The sequence below is a fragment of the Bos mutus genome, chromosome 6, assembly GCF_027580195.1.
Source record: "Bos mutus isolate GX-2022 chromosome 6, NWIPB_WYAK_1.1, whole genome shotgun sequence".
In the NCBI taxonomy this organism is placed as follows: domain Eukaryota; kingdom Metazoa; phylum Chordata; class Mammalia; order Artiodactyla; family Bovidae; genus Bos; species Bos mutus.
Genome location: NC_091622.1, coordinates 84,133,579 through 84,151,556, shown reverse-complemented (window position 1 = coordinate 84,151,556; position 17,978 = coordinate 84,133,579). Strand labels below are relative to the sequence as shown.

General features: G+C 34.9%; 1 protein-coding gene and 1 pseudogene across 5 annotated transcripts in view; one reads left to right on the top strand and one right to left on the bottom strand.

Annotated features, from left to right (window-relative positions):
* On the top strand, positions 1-1,274 carry LOC138988231 (large ribosomal subunit protein eL33 pseudogene; annotated as a pseudogene).
* Positions 1,275-1,420: 146 nt separating this feature from the next.
* Positions 1,421-17,978, bottom strand: part of YTHDC1 (YTH N6-methyladenosine RNA binding protein C1) — a 38,195-nt gene continuing 21,637 nt past the window's right edge. For 3 of the 5 annotated variants that reach the window (XM_070372480.1, XM_070372477.1, XM_070372478.1), the window contains 8 exons: positions 11,294-11,378; positions 9,950-10,116; positions 7,344-7,426; positions 6,158-6,194; positions 6,022-6,085; positions 5,856-5,918; positions 4,240-4,374; positions 1,421-2,426 (listed from right to left, as the gene is read on the bottom strand). In XM_070372480.1, the coding sequence (XP_070228581.1) occupies positions 2,202-2,426; positions 4,240-4,374; positions 5,856-5,918; positions 6,022-6,085; positions 6,158-6,194; positions 7,344-7,426; positions 9,950-10,116; positions 11,294-11,378 (859 nt within the window). In that variant the 3' untranslated portion in view covers positions 1,421-2,201. The remainder of the gene's footprint in view (positions 2,427-4,239; positions 4,375-5,855; positions 5,919-6,021; positions 6,086-6,157; positions 6,195-7,343; positions 7,427-9,949; positions 10,117-11,293; positions 11,379-17,978) is intronic. The other 2 variants (XM_005908498.3, XM_070372479.1) reach the window with 1 other exon arrangement.

The window sequence follows — 17,978 nt, the reverse complement described above, 5'->3', positions numbered from 1 at the left end:
CAATTAGAAAATCGCTTGAATTTGCTCTTTGTCTAACATCATTTCTCTAGTCTAAATTAAACAGCTATAAATCTTCAGCAGAAATATAAGGCAAGAAATGTGCTAAAATGATGTAAACATAACATTTATTTAAGAATATATTTCAATATCAAACGACAAAGTTCAACAATGCAAAACCACAATTACTTTTGCACCAACCTAAATACTAATTGGGAGCGCATGGAAAAATATTCTAAATGTCAGTGAGAATATGAAAGCAGTAAGCTGACAGTTTTAAAAATCATTCAACAGTGAAGTTCTTGTGTTCTTTTGACACTATTATGAACATGATCTAGCACAGAATTATGACAGTGTATGAAAATGAGAAAATGTGATCAAACACGCAAATATCACAAATATTTAAATATTCAACATAACAAAGGCCAAAATGGTAACTTAAAATACAGTTCTTTCAGCCATCTTGGATCCTGTGGAGGCCTGCTGGGAGCAGGATGTCTAAAACAACAGCTATGTCTGGAAGGCTGTGGTACAAGGCCATTTTTGTTGGCTAAAAGTGGGGTCTGTGGAACCAGAGGGAGCACACAGCTCTGCTGAAAACTGAAGGTGTATATGCTTGGGATGAATTCTATCTAGGCAAGTGATCTGCTTATGTGCACAAAGCAGAGAACATCACAGTAACTCCTGGCAGATAACCTAACAAAATCAGAGTAATCTGGAAAAAGATAACTCACGCTCATAGCAACAGTGGCATGGTTCGTACCGAATTTCAAAGCAACCTTCCTGCTACTGGACATAGAACCTGTGTGATGTTGCATCCTTTAAGTATTTAAACTTACTAAAAAGTAAATAAATAAACATGTGGATTTATGAAAAAAAATTTTTAATCTTTTATTTTTTTAAATATAAACTTATTTATTTATAAACTATATTTTATATAGCTTGTTACTACTGAGAGGGATTAATGAGGGTTAATTTTAAAGGTGTATTTTAAAAGTAAAATATGAAATATCTAACTTATCAAAGATGAACACAAAACCTGAAAAAAACAAAATAATCCTGTAACCAAAGTAGATCCAAAAATGCTACCAAATGAATACCTTAACCAAAATATCAATGAAATTCCACTATGTACCATTAGTTCTTATATTAGAAACAAAAGTAAGCATTTATATATAATTGACCTAGGTTAATCATTTTCGATAAAATATGCAAAAAAGACAAATGGGGGTCCAACAATTTCTAAGCACAAAGCATTCTCTTATGTCTACTAATAGGTTGGTCAAAAAGTTCATTTGGGTCTTTCCATAACATCATATGGAACACCCAAATGAACTATTTGGCCAAATGAACTTTTTGGCCAACCCATACATCATACACAAGAAAACAAACTTGCGTTCAGACAAGAAAGAAACACAAGAGATAAGTGTCAATCTTTACCAATTTATTTTATACAAAACAGTAGCAATGTAGAATATGGGAATTATCTTCTGCTGCCACACACGCAGGTTGTGAACATTCCAAGCCAATGTATACAGTTTGGAGGAGAAGGCTAAACCAATAGCATCAACCATGCTACTGAACATAAGAAGTTTTCCTATCTAAAAAGATTAAAAATTAGATAGCAATGTCTTCTTAATATTGCTCTCATCATTGAAGACGAAGAAAAATAAAAAGTGACTTTTTTAAGATTAAAAAAAAGAGGGAAAGGGAGAAACCAAGAGGCTGCTACAACACTGCCATAGAGTCAAACCATCATACTTCAATATTTGCATACTTGATAGCAGCATTATTTTTACTGAACCGTGTGCAACTACATTTAGAAATACATCAAAGCAAAATATCATGGCAGTCATCAATCAAGATCCAAAAGAAAGAAAATGAACAAAAAATAACTCTAGGATGAACACCCTATAAGCAGATGAAGATTTACAGAGACTGAATCAGTATCTACATTCTTGGACTGTTCCATTCTGTCCCAATAAAAGTGTCAACTCAAATTGTCAACTGTGCATTTTTGGAGGATTTGAGTTTTTCCAGTTCTTATTATACTGCATGCTTGGAACAAAGAGGGTCATAATAAATCCTTCTACACAATGAACTTTAAGTAGACAGTTGAAAATAAATTTACTACTTGTAAACACACACAAAAAGAAAAATACAAGATTCTGTATCTTTAAACAATCAGTGCTTCCAAAAGCGCATTATCTCCTATATCTACCTCTCTCCCCTCGGTCTCTGTCCCGATCACATAATCGCTCTCTTTCTCTTTCTCTATCACGTCCTCTATCTCGCTCTCTGTCTCTTCTGTTATCTCTAGGGCGGTCTCGTTCTCGTTCCCGATCTCTTTCACGGGGTCTACTTCTCCGGCCACTGACAACAGCCTGTGTTCGACGAAGGAAATCATCCACCCTCATATCATAATCATGCTAGAAAAGGTAAGAAATGGATAAGGTATGTCAAAAATCAAATGGAATTTATGAGTCCATTTACAGTAATTATTGTCTGGTAGAGAGAAGAATCTAAAGAAATACCCTAATGCATAAATTCACAGAAAGCACTTTTGACATTGTTTAGAAGAAGGATTCTGATGTCTTACTAATTAGACACAACAGATGATTTACTCAGATCTCATTAAAAAATCATTTCTTGTAGTCAGTTTTTAATTTCTCTAACCAATCTCTTTAATAAGATTTATGCCAAATAATCACCTAATGATGACCTCCAACTGCATGATCAATAACATCAATACATGGGGCCACCTATGCTAAATGTCAATGTTTTTCTGCAACAGGTGGATTCTACTTAATTTTTCCTCCTTTGAGTCTACAAACTAAAGCAAATCAACTGCGCCCTCTAAAGGTGAAATTGGGAATTCTTCCATTCCTGATTTTCTTTCAAACTAAATCATTGTTAACAATTTATGGAATTTGACAGAATTTTTTAAAAATATGTACTGCAATAAGACTGTGAAGTCTATTTCACACAGAGCTAATAATACACATAAGGCTGAGGAGGACAGTGAAGGGTAAGATAAGCAACTAAGTGAGGTGCAAGGTTGTCACTGTGGCTACTACTAAGTTTGACCCCTGCTCTAGAGTTCCTCTTTCAGTTCTCAACTCATCTTTAGTGAACTTTGTTTCTTCAAAAGTCAGCTTATAAGATTCAAATTTTCACACTACCTTTCATATATTAAAAAAAAGCGATTAAATAAATACAAAATATATTACACATATGTATTAACCAGAAAGCTACTATATAATGGTGCATGAAGCACAACCTGTTAAAAAGGACAAGAACAGTTTAAGAGTCTCAGAAAAACTTTTTGAAAGTAATGTGATCATTTAAAAAAGGCATTTTCAAAAACACCACAAGCTAGCTATTCAACTAAGATTTCATCATACACTGGCTGTACACTTGAGTGGTGGGGGGAAAAAAAAACTACTAAAAGTCTACTGCTATTCAGTTGTGAAGTCACGTCCAACTCTCTTTGTGACTCCATGAACTGCATGCAGCCTGCCAGGCTCCTCTGTCTACAGACTTTTGCAGGCAAGAATACTGGAGTGGGTTGCCATTTCCTTCTCCAAAAGTCTGTTTGTTAGAATTCTCAGATTGTTTTACTAAATATTAATGGTCCTAGTGTGACTTTATTTTGAAGGCTTAATAAGTTCATGAGATAAGGAAATAAATGACAGATGAAAGTATCTCAAAGATAAGAAACTACTGCTCTGACTGGTTCTCAGACATGCATGTTCTTTATCATGTGGGAAGATAAAAAGAAGTTTATGTGGCCCAGCAGAGTCATCATGTGTGTAGCATTTAATAAACAAACTCAGCCCAACTATTATATTGAAGACCCAGAAATATTTACTCAAAAATAATCCACTTAAATAATCAAAGAGATTAGCCTAAACAATCTGCAATAGAAATATGAAACCATTATCTATTAATCAACATAATCTGGTTGTTGTTCAGTCACTAAATCATGTCAGACTCTTTTTGACCCCATGGATTGCAGCACACTAGGCTTCCCTGTACCTTCACTATCTCCCAGAGCTTGCTCAAACTCATGACCGTTGAGTTGGGATGCCATCCAACTATCTCATCCTGTCGCCCTTTTCCTCTTGCCCTCAATCCTTCCCAGCATCAGGGTCTTTTCCAATAAGTCAGTGTCCCCCACATTTAAATTATCTACAGAATTCTAAGTAGTTCCCTCACGCTTTTGCCTTCTTGTGCACTTACTACTCGTTTATCTCTGTATCTTGCTTCATGTGGTACTGGGTGATGTCCTGAATAAGGGGGATGAGCTTGAGGAGGTGGAGCATGGTGCTGATAGTAAGGATGGTGTGGAGGCTGTTCCATTCCAGGATAAGGAGTCTAAAAAATGAAAACCATTTCCATAAGCATCTAAAAAACATCCTTGTAACAAACCATTCTTAGAATTCCCCTATCCAAACCACCCAACCCAAAGAATTTACTGCTGAAGCCATTTACTTTGATGACATTAGCATTCTTTAAAATACCCTCTGTATTTGCTTGTTGAAAAAAAATGTGTGTAAGAAACTCCTGAATATTTAAACCCCATCATCTAACATGTTACATACCATAAAATACCACTAGAAATCAAAAGCCTATCCTACACAGTGATTACTATTCACTGTCCTAAGCACTTTAGAAGTCTCATTTAATCCCCACAGCAACCCTACAGATAGGTGCTAATAGAATTATAAGTAATAGTATTATTATGTAATCCTAATTTACAAAAAGGGAAACTGGGGCACCAAACGGTTAGGTCACTTGCTCAAATTCACACTGCTACTAAAGAGGGTAGAAGTTAGACACAACATCAGATAATCTGACTCTAGAATCAGTCATGTTAATACTATGCACAAATGTATTTAAAGAGCTAATGAAATTATAAAATGAATAATGCAATTATAAAATGAATGATGGAAAATCAAGGTAGTTCTCCCCCTAGTTAGGGCCAAGATATTACTATTATTTTTTAAATGTCATACTCTAAAGGAAAGAAATAATTCATCTGTCTGTATACAGTACCTTAAGTGAAACAAAAGTCAGATGAAAAGGCCACATTACAGGCAGCATTTTAAGATAAAAAGGTAAGAAACAATCAGAACAAATTAAACTTCTAAGCTGTTTTATTTTATTAGGAACTAATGCTTCAGCTATCTTTAATACTTTAAAATATACTTTAAGAAGAACATCCAGTTTTCTTAAAAAAAGGAAAAAATTAAAGGTCAGGAACAAGATTTAGTTAACCTTATTTAACATAGAGAATTTACTGAATATCAGGGTCAGGCACTATGCTAAACTTAACATGTATTTTGCAAACTTAGCTTCTTGACAATCCTACAAGGTTGACACTATTCCATTAAATTTTAAACTATACAAGCATAGGCATACTGTCCCAATTTATTCACTGAGGTACACCCAGAGCAAACAGGGTCGTGCAGAGTAGGTACTAAATAGTTTGATGAGTCAAAGAATGAATGGATATCCAAATTTCACAGATAAGGAAAACTAAGACAAAAATGTATTATGAAACTTTTCTAAAGTCAGAGCTGAGACGGGAAGGTATTTGAACCCTGAAGAGTTTACACTACTAGCCACCACAATAATAAATCATAACATTTATCAACTAAGCCTCCACTATTAATACAAATCCAATCATTCATTAGCCTTTACTTTAAAAACAGCATGCAATTTTACTTATCACCAGACATGTATTTTATGTCTCTTAATGGGTAACTGTAACAATCATACTCCAAGTAAGCATTCAAAATGTATGGAACTGCAAATGAAATTATATAACTTGCAAAAACAGAATTAATACAAACCATTCCTTGCCAAGGTGGTGGTGGTCCCATGTTATGAAATTCCCTCACATAATCATTGTAGGACTAAAATGAAAGATGATAATGTCAATAAATAAAAACCCAGAACTTACAAAATAAAGCAGATACTGATTTTATGTGCATTAAATAAAAAAAAAGAAATGCTTACCCCATTTAAAAATACATCTCGGCGAACTCCTGAAAACCGTCTGTTGGGAATAAGATTTGTGAAACTAAATTCAGGTGGTTCATAAACTAGTTCCAAGAATGTAATTCAAAACTGAACAAAAATGAACCCAACTTACCTATCTACTTCCTGGTATCGTGGATCCTTTAAATACCCTGTTCAAACATCAAGCATTTTAGTATATCAAACTTATATTTTTTATTATGGCATCATAATTAAACCTTCCTTACCACTCATTTCAATTCTTCCCATGATATAATAGTGAAGCTATTGATACTATTATCATACTGTTCCATTTTCAGATTTTCTTCTCGGATTACATGATAATTAGAAAGTAACTAAATAACTTACTGATATCACAGAATTATAAACTGTTAGAGAGGTTTGCATATGGATCTTCTAAATCCACACCCCAATTCTTGCTAGACAGAAATTTCTTCATGCTGCACCATAGGAAGGTAAGGACAGAGGAATTATCTTGAGGACACTGTAATAGGTCTTCCTTAAAACAAATGTTTACCTTCCACCTTGAGAATACATAAGCCTTGCTAAGTCAACCAAAGCTTTAAAAAATGCAAACTTAAGGGGAGAAAAACAAAATTAACGAAAGTTGTAAAAATTAAAATATATACATTTTAAATGAAAGAACCACAGTAATCAGAGAAATACTCTCCCCTCTTCTTCTCATAAGAACTTAGTAAATTAAAATGTGAAAAAGTTTAAGTGGCCAAGTTACTGGGGAAAAATTTTACTTCTTCAGAATATCCCATTTTGGAGAAGAATGAGGCTTATCAAGCCATCTGTCATGTAACAAGGCTGTAATGCTCACTAACACCAACTTCCAAATGGTCTGATTTTTATAAGTGTATCACTGACTGTTTTAAATAAATATCTTCTCTTTAACTACAGTGTGCCTTTTTCAACTCCAGTAAGGGAAAGGTTAACTGAAAAGCTGCTTTTAGATTACAAACCAAGCATTTCCCATTCCTCTCTAAAAATATGAAAATCAAAGATGTATTTAGAAAAATACAGCATAATTTCAGTTTCCAATTAAAGCTTTCTACCACAGGAAATACTAAGTATCAAAGAGAATAAAAATCCTAATAAGAGTGTAAGTTCATTGCTTTCCCTATTTAATCTTAAAACACAAGTGCAGTTTCCATTTCCTACAATTTCAGGTCATTAATAGCTGCATCCTAAAGTTTTCTCACTTTTAAAACTATAGGGTCATGATAGAAGATTCTGTGCTGTTGTTGTTTTTAATCATTTCAAGTCAAATATCTGCAGGATTATAAAATATTAACCTGGTCTCTGATGAAACTCAGGGGCATAGTCAATCCTTGGTTTCTTTCTGCTGTTATGAATATCATAATCTTCTGGTCGACGCCTACATAAATTAGACACATTAGAAATTAAACCAGAAACTGCTAGGAGAACAAACAGCAAAGCAAGAGTTTCTGACAGAAATAAGTACAAAAAAAAGCTCATTATTTCCTTTAGAATAACAGCCTCGTCTTTCGTGAACATCTTAAAATCTCTAAATTTTAATTCCTCAAATTCTTATACACCAATCTTTAGATGTATTGCTAGAAAGAAATATATTCTCTAATCCTTGTGCTATGATCAGACACTTAAAAGTAATCTGTTCAAAATACGTAAATCACATTTTAGTTATCTAAACAAAAGTAAATGAGCTAAAGCTAATATAAATATCCAGTTTAACAATTAAAACACTTTTCTGAATAAAGTCTTCATTCAGGTAAAATAAAGGGGAAAAAACTTCTCATCATTACACAACAGGTAACCCTAAAATCTATATATTTAAACTTATTAGTGTCATTTTAGGTTAAATCTGAATAAAATTATGTATTTCTTAAATATTTTTCTTCTGCTTTGTACAAAATTATACTTTTCACATGATCATACAGAAAATTTGATACTTATTAAAAGTTATTTTACAGGAAAGTTTTAAAAATGTTTAAATACTTTGAAAAACTAATTTCTAAAGTTAATAACATTTACAAATTGTGGGAATTTTTTCCCAGAAACAATGCCTTAAAATAAACTGGCAAATAATGGGGCAGAGTTTTAACAGAGTTTCATAATACAAATTCAAAATGTATTCTTTAGAAGGTGAAACTTTACTATCTGCAGCAGGCTGCTCTTCACTATCTTCCATAAATCTCAACGGTTAATGTAACCATTAAGGTTAACGTATATACATCATGAAATACACTTCATTATACTTAGCATTTAATAAAGAGCTATACAAACTAAAAAACAAAATTTCAGGTTTTTTAAGGTAATAATAAATATGTCTTTTTACCCTTGTCAAAATCTCTGTAATAACCTGGGCATCACTAGCTTTCCAGTTATTTCTGAATGTTTACTGCTTTCATAAACTTCTGCAACACAAGTTCACTCAAACTACAAAGCTGCAATAAACCCAAGCCCCCCAACATAATAAAAACAGTTGCATCTACAATAAATAAGACTAAGAAAATTAAAAACTGGTTTAAAAAATAAACATACCGCTTTCCTGTAGTTTGGGGAGTGCATTTACGACCGGTATAAAACATGATAGTAACAGTTCATAAAGTAGTCCAACTACTGACTTTAAGCTGTAAGCCACATACAAATATGGAGGCCCTGGCAGGCTTGAGAGGAGTAGTGGTGTAATAAGTATAGTTTACAGTCCATTGCAAATCTGAGGTAAAAACTTCACTTGTATGTACTGTATTGCACTGGAAATCTCTTAGCTTAAAACTTCAAAAGACATCTTGGTGATCAGTCCTTTTAGGCCAAAAGTAAGGGGGCTCTGCCAGGTTTCCTCCTACCTACTTGACAGTGTCCTTCTTAAGCTCAAAGAAAAGGGGACTCTTGTTGGATTATCTGTACCTACCACAGGATGTTTCCACCAAAAGGAAACTTAACCAAAGGTTTCATCCCATCAACCACACATCCAACAGTCTTTAGCAGAATATTTTAGATTTAGCTGTATGCAAATCTACTCAGGGTAAGGTGTTGGGTGAAGGGCTTAAATCAGTCCTTTGCAAAGACTTCTCCAATTCTGTAACAAGTTAAAACCCCTTTTCCTGGAAAATGCTGTTTAGTTCATAAAGTAGTGATCAACAACCATGGCGATCCTCTAAAAAACACTTTAAGTCCACAGGTACTGCCAGCATCTGGAAAAGCTGTAAACAGACACAGCAACAGCCCTTCTTTTTGGTTTGTTGCCGGGTCTCCCAGGGCCACTTGATCCCCTTTGGAAAGAACCTAGTTTTCAGAAGCTCAGCAAGATGTGTGAATTCACGGGGTACATGTTAGACAATATTGAGAATGGGGTTAACACATCACGATGGTAAAATCTGAAACAGTCCCAACAATGCTCCTCTTGAATATCAAAATAACTTAAAATATTTTATCCTCTAATAAATGAGGCGTCATCTTCTGAAAAAATAATAGTGATCCTTTATAAAAGTCCCATATCTGATAAGGTTTATCCAGAGACACACCTGAAAGAAAAGGCTTTTTACAAAATATTAACAATTTTTGCAAATAAAGACTTCCTCCTCTTCCTCCTTTCTAGCCTGTTCTTAGCAACAAAGGCCTACCTCATTTCAATGGTATACATTGTATTATCAGATTACTATCTAATCTAAACTGGTTATCACTCTTTAGCAGATAATTTTTTCTGCATAAGGAAAGATCCCCATTTTCCTCTTGAAAAATGACTGAGACCAAGGTGACCATCTGAAATCCTCAATGAAGCCACAAACTAGTCCATGCAGCTTGATTTGAGGATTTTCTCTTTCTTCTTTACCGCAGGACAAACTTTTGACGAATCATATTCCTCCATCATGTTATTCTGATATATGTGCCTATTATCAGTCCAAAGAACGTTTCTAACCTTCCCACATCCCGGACTGGTTCTCGACGGGATGGTCGTCCTCTTGATCGGGGCTGAGAATGCATTCTTCTCTTGTGACGCATTTTATGAATGACCTGATACAAGTCAATACTTTCATCAGGGGGAAATAGAAGACAAAGCTGGGTTCCACATTCAAGTTCAATTTCCTGGAATAAGAAAGCAGTAATTTACAAAATGAAAAAAAGGAGAAACTTTCGATAGAGTTGTTGTATTTTCCTGATGTACAGAACAAAAATAGGCTGACTTGGAGGTTTCCTTCCCAAGGTTGATGATCACATGAGATTCCAATCAACTTCCTTGAAAGATTTTAAAAAGCTTTTCAAAAGTGTTTCACGTATTTATGTAAGGGGAAAAATGGTGTCCCTGGTGGCTCAGACAGTAAAGAGTCCATCTGCAATGCGGGAGACCAGGGTTTGATCCCTGGGTTGGGAAAATACCCTGGAGAAGAGCATGGCAACCCACTCCAGTATTCTTGCCTGGAGAATTCCCATGGACAGAAGAGCCTGGTGGGCTACAGTCCATGAGGTTGCAATGAGTCAGACACAAATGAATGACTAAGCACAGCACAGAATCTCCAAGGTTAACTACAGAATCTGTGACAGTCACCCTCTGTAACAAAGGAATATTTCTTTGTGCAAAATACATTAAGTATCAGGATGAAGTCATCCATCTTAATACAATGGAGAAAAAATGTTTAGTGTGTCAACAATTTTCATGGTTATGAATTGCTAAATGCACTGAAATATATTAACAAGGGCAAACTAATCTATGAGCTTTATATAATTTTTATTTTAAATTACCAACATTTTCACTTACAAGCAATAAAAACTTGGTTCAAAATTACATTTAGAAAACTAAGGGTCACAAGCCTAGGTTTATTTTAAATCACTGCACATTTTTAATTTTATCTGCAGACTCGACAACCTGCGTATACACATACTCATCTCCTTTTAATAGTTTCTTTCTATTCAGAAAACTTCAGTAAAGATGTTAAGTGGCATTTCTAAAATGTATCAGAATCTGTTAAGCAGTAATAATACAATGAAAAACCTAAACCTAAAAGGTTTTTAAAATCGTGCCAGTTCTCTTCAAAAACTTTTCCTTCAATTGTATAAATCCAGTACCAAATAAATCTACCTTTCTACATTAACGGAGGTCATATCAAATCAGTCATAATTACAGTAATCACAAACTCCAAATAAGAATATTTTCCCCAATCATCCTCAGAAATTCACTCAAAAATGGTTTTAAAATATCTTTCAATAAAGATTTCTATAAGAGTGATTAAATATATGTTTTTTAGAATCAATTAAAACAACAAACCTGTCCATCACGTCCAATCTTTACCGGCTTATGTTCATTCCAAGGATTGGTGAGATGAGCTGACTTAGTAAAGGGTAATTCACGCCTAAACACAAAGTGATATCAATTATACTATTTTGCAGAATCTTTTAAAGACCTTATACTACTTTAGTAATGAATTCCTATTAATCATGACTTAAATGCGACTAAATAAGATTGATAGAGATTATTTCCCAGAAACAAAGCCACATTCAGAGACACACTTTTCACATTCTCCTGTATTCTCAAAAAGAAAAAAAAAAAGCTAAATATGCTTAAAAATATGAGCTAAGACACCAAGACAGTTTGGTCTCTCTCAACTTTTCTGAACCTGAGTTTCTTCATCTTATAAATATAAGGATAGTGCCACTCTCTTCAAACTTGTTTTAGGTAGCTTGCAAATGAAATAACACATCAAATGTTTACATCTTATATCTATGTACTAAAAATCTTGTATATTTTAATAACTGATCAATAAAGAGATGAACTTTAACCAGGCAGTTAATACCACATGAATACATGTCCCCTACCCTTGGTTCAAGACTGCTTTCCCAGATTCAATTATCTTCCCCTTTTGCTAAAGCAATAATACAAAATTTTATACTTATAAATTTACATATTTGCATGTATTAATTATGCACTATCTCTCCTCTTACACTACAATGCTATACTTCATTTTTTATTAATTGGAGACTAATTACTTCACAATATTGTGGTGGTTTTTGCCATACATCGACATGAATCAGCCACGGATGTACGTGTCCTCCCAGGTGTCCTCCCCCTGCCACCTCCCCTCCCACCCCACCCTACCCTCTTTTGGGTGGTCCCAGAGCACTTGCTTTGAGTACTCTGCTTCATGTCCTCTATTTTACATATGGTAATACACATGTTTTAATGCTATTCTCTCAAATCATCCTGTCTTTGCCTTCTCCAACACAGACCACAAGTCTATTCTTTACATCGCTGTATCTTTTGCTGTCTTGCATATAGGGTCATCGTTACTGTCTTTCTAAATTACATATATATGCATTAATATATTGTATTGGTGTTTCTCTTTCTGACTTACTTCACTCTATATTATAGGCTCCAGTTTCTGAGCCACAGGGCAAAATAGTCTCGCCAAGTTTAAAAAAAAAAAGATACCCTGCATTTTTATAGCACAACAATGAACATAAACATGACAAGTAATAAATACCTGTTGCCAAAAAAAATCAGAAATTAACATCATTCAATAATGTTTCATCTATTTGTGTATAAAGTAATGCCAAATTAAAGAAATGCTTTAATTAAAGAACTATATCTACAAATAAAACTGCTCAAAAAGCATACAAAGATGAGTAAGATAAAAAGCTTTAATTCCTAACCTTTTTTAAACAGCTTTCACCAAACAATAAATAAGCACACACAAGTATTTTGTAAAAAGAATGAGTACCATAAACAGAGTATAGAACTTTTGCTTTTAATGTGAATGGTCGTATTTGTCTTGGCAAGCAAGAAAGAAACAAATAGAAAATGCTTCTATATGCCACCTGGTAAAGGTGGCATAAGGGATAAGCCTGAAAGAAAAGTGACTCAGGAAAAGTCATAGGTAGAAAGGTAAAGCAGAGATACTTCTGAAGCAATGAAAAGGACCTGAGTGAAGACATAACAGAGAAGAAAAATTACATGCAAATGACCTGGTCCAATGGACAAGCTATACAACCATTTACTTCTAGCCTTATGTGAATTTTCTTAAAGATGAATATTAAATGCTCAAAGTTTGGACTTTTTTAAACCTCAGAAAATATTTTTAACATCTACAGGAAAAGATTAAAGTTACAAAGTGGCATGATCTGTTGTGGTGGTGATGTCAATGTATGGGAAAAGTGAGCAGTGAGTGGTGGAAATAAATGCCCACTAGGTACTACTAAAAGGCCTGAATCTTCATCTAAAAGACATCTTACCTCACACATCAAGAGTGGTTCAAGAGTGTATACAAACAAAAATATATGTGTACATATATACATATATACACACATCCCCACCCCGCCACTTCAGGGAGGGCTGGGAGGAAAGAGATCATCATTAAGCTAAACTAAAGCCATAGCAAAGCCTAGAATATCCAGACACAGATCTATAGTTAAAAACTGTATTTTAAGTTTCTTATATTTTTCTTCTAAATTGCCAGTTAATAAGTTACAGAAAGGAATAACCTACAACCTTCCCTGGTGGCTCAGATGGTTGAGTCCACCTGCAATGCAGGAGACCCAGCTGGGTTCGATCCCTGGGTCAGGAAGATCCCCTGGAGAAGGGAATGGCAACCTACTCCAGTATTCTTGCCTCAAGTTCCATGGACAGAGGAGCCCGGAGGGCTACAATACATGGGGTTACAAAGTTGGACACGACAGAACAACTAACACTTTCACTTTCAACTACCAAAGCACAGGAAGGTTTCAAGTTATTATTGCACAGAATTATCACTGCTATTTAAACATTAGCCATGGATTACCCTTGGTCCCAAAAAAAGGCATTATGTTGAGCTGGTTGAGTCACTTGGGGTTAAAATTCTTTGGTGGTTCTTTGATGGCACTGGTTCTAACTGAATTCCAGAGACATATGCCCACTGTTTTGACAAATTATTTAATCTCAGCCTGAATATCACAGGGAACTTTGACGCTTTAAGTACAACAGGGCTCAGGTTAAAACTAAGAGAAATGGTACATCTGTGGTTATCACGAGTATATAGCAGGCATCCTAAAAACTAGCTTTTGAGCAGACATGTAAGGAAGAGGCCTACAGATGTTTATCTCTACTGTGAGTATTCTAGGTAACATGGCAGTGATTCTCTACTTTAAGGAGCTTAGTAAATGGGGCATATTTAAAAAAAGAACATGAACTGTACAAAGACTCTGTATGTACTAAATAGTTGGTCATTAAAGCTAACAGGAATAGCAGAGAAACCATGAAAGAAAAGAGAAATGGGTTATTTGGAATGGACCCGATAGGGGTGAGGTTAAAACACAGATTTAATTCTGGTTGAATAATATTTTATAATTTTAGTCTTATTTTGATCTAACTCCCAGTGGCAACTGGGACTTTTTATGCATGCTTCCTTCCTTATGTGCTACCATGCACCATCTAGTCTTAAAAACTCAAGTGTGCCTATGGGGCTTCTCCGATGGCTCAGTGGTAAAGAATCCACCTGCAAATCAGAAGATACAGTAGATACAGGAGACTCAGGTTTGATCCCTGTGTTGGGAAGATCCCCTGGAGGAAATGGTAACCCACTCCAGTATTCTTGCTTGAAAATAATCCTGTGGAACGAGGATTCTGGCGGGCTAAAGTCCAAAAGGTTACAAAGAGTTGGACACAACTGAGTGAGTGAGCATGAGTGTGTGCATACAGGTTTGAGGCACATGTCAGAATCCTACATTCTAATAATCAGATACTGCTGATGCAAGTGATCCAAGGACCACACCTAAAAAAAACTCAGAGCCAGTTATTAAATCCAAAAGGCACTTAAATAAAACTCTAGTAACTATCATATCTGATTTGTATTTATTAAAGTTTAATCCTTTTAAACTGGATCATCGAAAAAGCAAAAGAGTTTCAGAAAAACATCTATTTCTGCTTTACTGATGATGCCAAAGCCTTTGACTGTGTGGATCACAATAAACTGTGGGAAATTCTGAAAGAGATGGGAATACCAGACCACCTGACCTGCCTCTTGAGAAATCTGTATGCTGGTCAGGAAGCAACAGTTAGAACTGGACATGGAACAACAAACTGGTTCCAAATAGGAAAAGGAGTACGTTAAGGCTGTATAATGTCACCCTGCTTATTTAACTAATATGCAGAGTACATTATGAGAAACGCTGGGCTAGAGGAAGCACAAGCTGGAATCGAAATTGCCAGGAAGAAATATCAATAACCTCAGATATGCAGATGACACCACCCTTATGGCAGAAAGCGAAGAAGAACAGAGTGAGAAAGTTGGCTTAAAATTCAACATTCAGAAAACTAAGATCATGGCATCCGGTCCCATCACTTCATGGGAAAGAGATGGGGAAACAGTGTCAGACTTTATTTTTCTGGGCTCCAAAATCACTGCAGATGGTGACTGCAGCCATGAAATTAAAAGACGCTTACTCCTTGGAAGGAAAGTTATGACCAACCTAGATAGCATATTGAAAAGCAGACACTACTTTGTCAACAAAGGTCCGTCTAGTCAAGACAATGGTTTTTCCAGTAGTCGTGTATGGATGTGAGAGCTGGACTATAAAGAAAGCTGAGCGCCAAAGAATTGATGCTTTTGAACTGTGGTGTTGGAGAAGATGCTTGATGTCCCCTAGACTGCAAGGAGATCCAACCAGTCCATCCTAAAGGAGATCAGTCCTGGGTGTCCATTGGAAGGACTGATATTGAAGCTGAAACTCCAATACTTTGGCCACCTGATGTGAAGATGACTCATTGGAAAAGACCCTGATACTGGAAAAGATTGAGGGCAGGAGGAGAAGGGGATGACAGAGGATACGATGGTTGGATGGCATCACCGACTCAATGGACATGAGTTTGGGTAGGCTCCAGGAGTTGGTGATGGACAGGGAGGCCTGGTGTGCTGTGGTTCATTGGGGTCGCAAAGAGTTGGACACGACTGAGTGACTGAACTGATGAATCATTTTAACACTAACAGTTATAAGTAATTCTCATTTCATATGGAGAACAGTTCAAGTGACTTACCCAAGGAAATATCAATGTAATAATATCATGTGCCTCCTCAGAACTTTTAAGTACTATAAAATTACTCTTGAACATACTTGTGACTTTTTCTTTTTAAAGCTGTATTTTTTTTAATTTAAAAATATTCTTTTCAGGTAAACCTTAAAACTTACTTAAAAATAAGAATTACTACCCCAAATTTTGCAAACTGCTAGAAGGATGGACTATTTGAATTTTTCCCTCTTCTGTTGCTAATATAAATAAGATAGTAAAACTGCCAGTAAGTCAATGAAGAAGAAAATGACACAATAATCTGTGTATAAATTAATTTTCTAAAATTGAGAAATTTATCAATAATTTGAAAATAAAAGTTAAATAAGTAAAATTCAAAATAAAATTTGCTACCACCAATCTAAAACTGGGTAATTACTTTTCTTCTATTCCTAAGAAAGCATCATCTCCAAATATCTTTCAGTGACACCAGTAATGTCTCTAGTCATAAAACCATAGACTTAGCAAACCTTTCCTTTGGCCTTTATCTATCAAAAAAATTATAAGTAAAAATGTCTCATCTCTAAGAAATAACTTGTCTTCCCTATAAACTACCACCAGATTTCTAAACTTTGTAATTTTGATTATGATTAATTTTAGAAATAAAGAACTTCATTTTAAAACCCTGGGTACAATGGAGTATGGGAATATTATCTATAGTCTCACCATGCTAACAATGCATTTCAATGTAATTATGTATCCTTTCATCTGTTAAATCTTTTCATGTTACATGTATTACATTACAAACCATAATTTACTTAACCAATTTCCTGTACAAGAGAATTTAGATTGCTTCTAATTTTTCCCTATAGAAAGTAATGGTGATATATATATATATATCTCTCTAGCATTTTGCTATTCCATTAAATATCAGCATAGTCTGCTGTATCACTGCCCATGTATTTTCATAGTTCTTCAGTGTCCCAAAGTAAACGTTTAACTCCTTAGGCTGACCCACATTAATAATAATCTTTGCCTTTTGTTGTTCTCTTTACTGACTCTGCTTCATTGAAAAGGTGGCTCCCTCTATCACCCAACATACCCAACACCTCCCACCCCCAAGGTTTCTGATTTCATAGTTCTTCTGTGTGTTAGTTTGCCTTCATGAAAACAAATAGCATTTTTCCTTCTTATCTAATTCCTCTATCCCCCTCAAAATCCACCTAAGTCAACTTATAATACCAAAAAATCCTTATGGTTCCTTTCAGGTAATTCTTATTTAACTAAAATTAATTTTACAAGTAGTAGATTTGTGCATGCCAAGATCACTTAAATAACTAGCTTTTCAGACTGTTGAAATACCTTTTTAGGCCCAAGATGGAGTCACTCCTGCCCAAGGTGCCAAACCAGCAAACTGAAATTTAGGTAACTTTCATGTTCCTATAAATGCTCCATTTGACCAGAAATGCAGTATGTCCTACCAGCCAGTCCCCAAACATGAAGCCAGCTCTGGGCTTCCTCATTCCAAGCAAGGTTGACAATGCTACCCCACCCAGTCAAATAATCTCTTATTAGTATCTTTCTTATTCATTACTATTTATCCTATAAAAGCTTTCTGCCTTCACCCCAGCTGGCAGTTCCAGACAACAAACTGTCCATTTCCTGAAGTGTTAAGTTTTTCTGCATTATCTAAACTGACTGTTTTAATCTTTTTTTTTAAAACAATGTAAAATCATTCAGTAAAATCAAAAAAAGTAGTAAATAACTCTGAGTTCAAAGTAAGTTATTTTTATAACAAACATTTAAATCTTAATTACTTCAGTTTCAAGAATCACAATGCTAACTAACATGACTTTGCTAACTTCCTTAAAAAACACTACTTGTTCACAACTAAATCAGTCACCTCCAAAATGTTATTCAGCCAAGCCAAAGAGTGACTATTTTCCTACTTTACAGTAATAAAATGCCAAGTTAAACC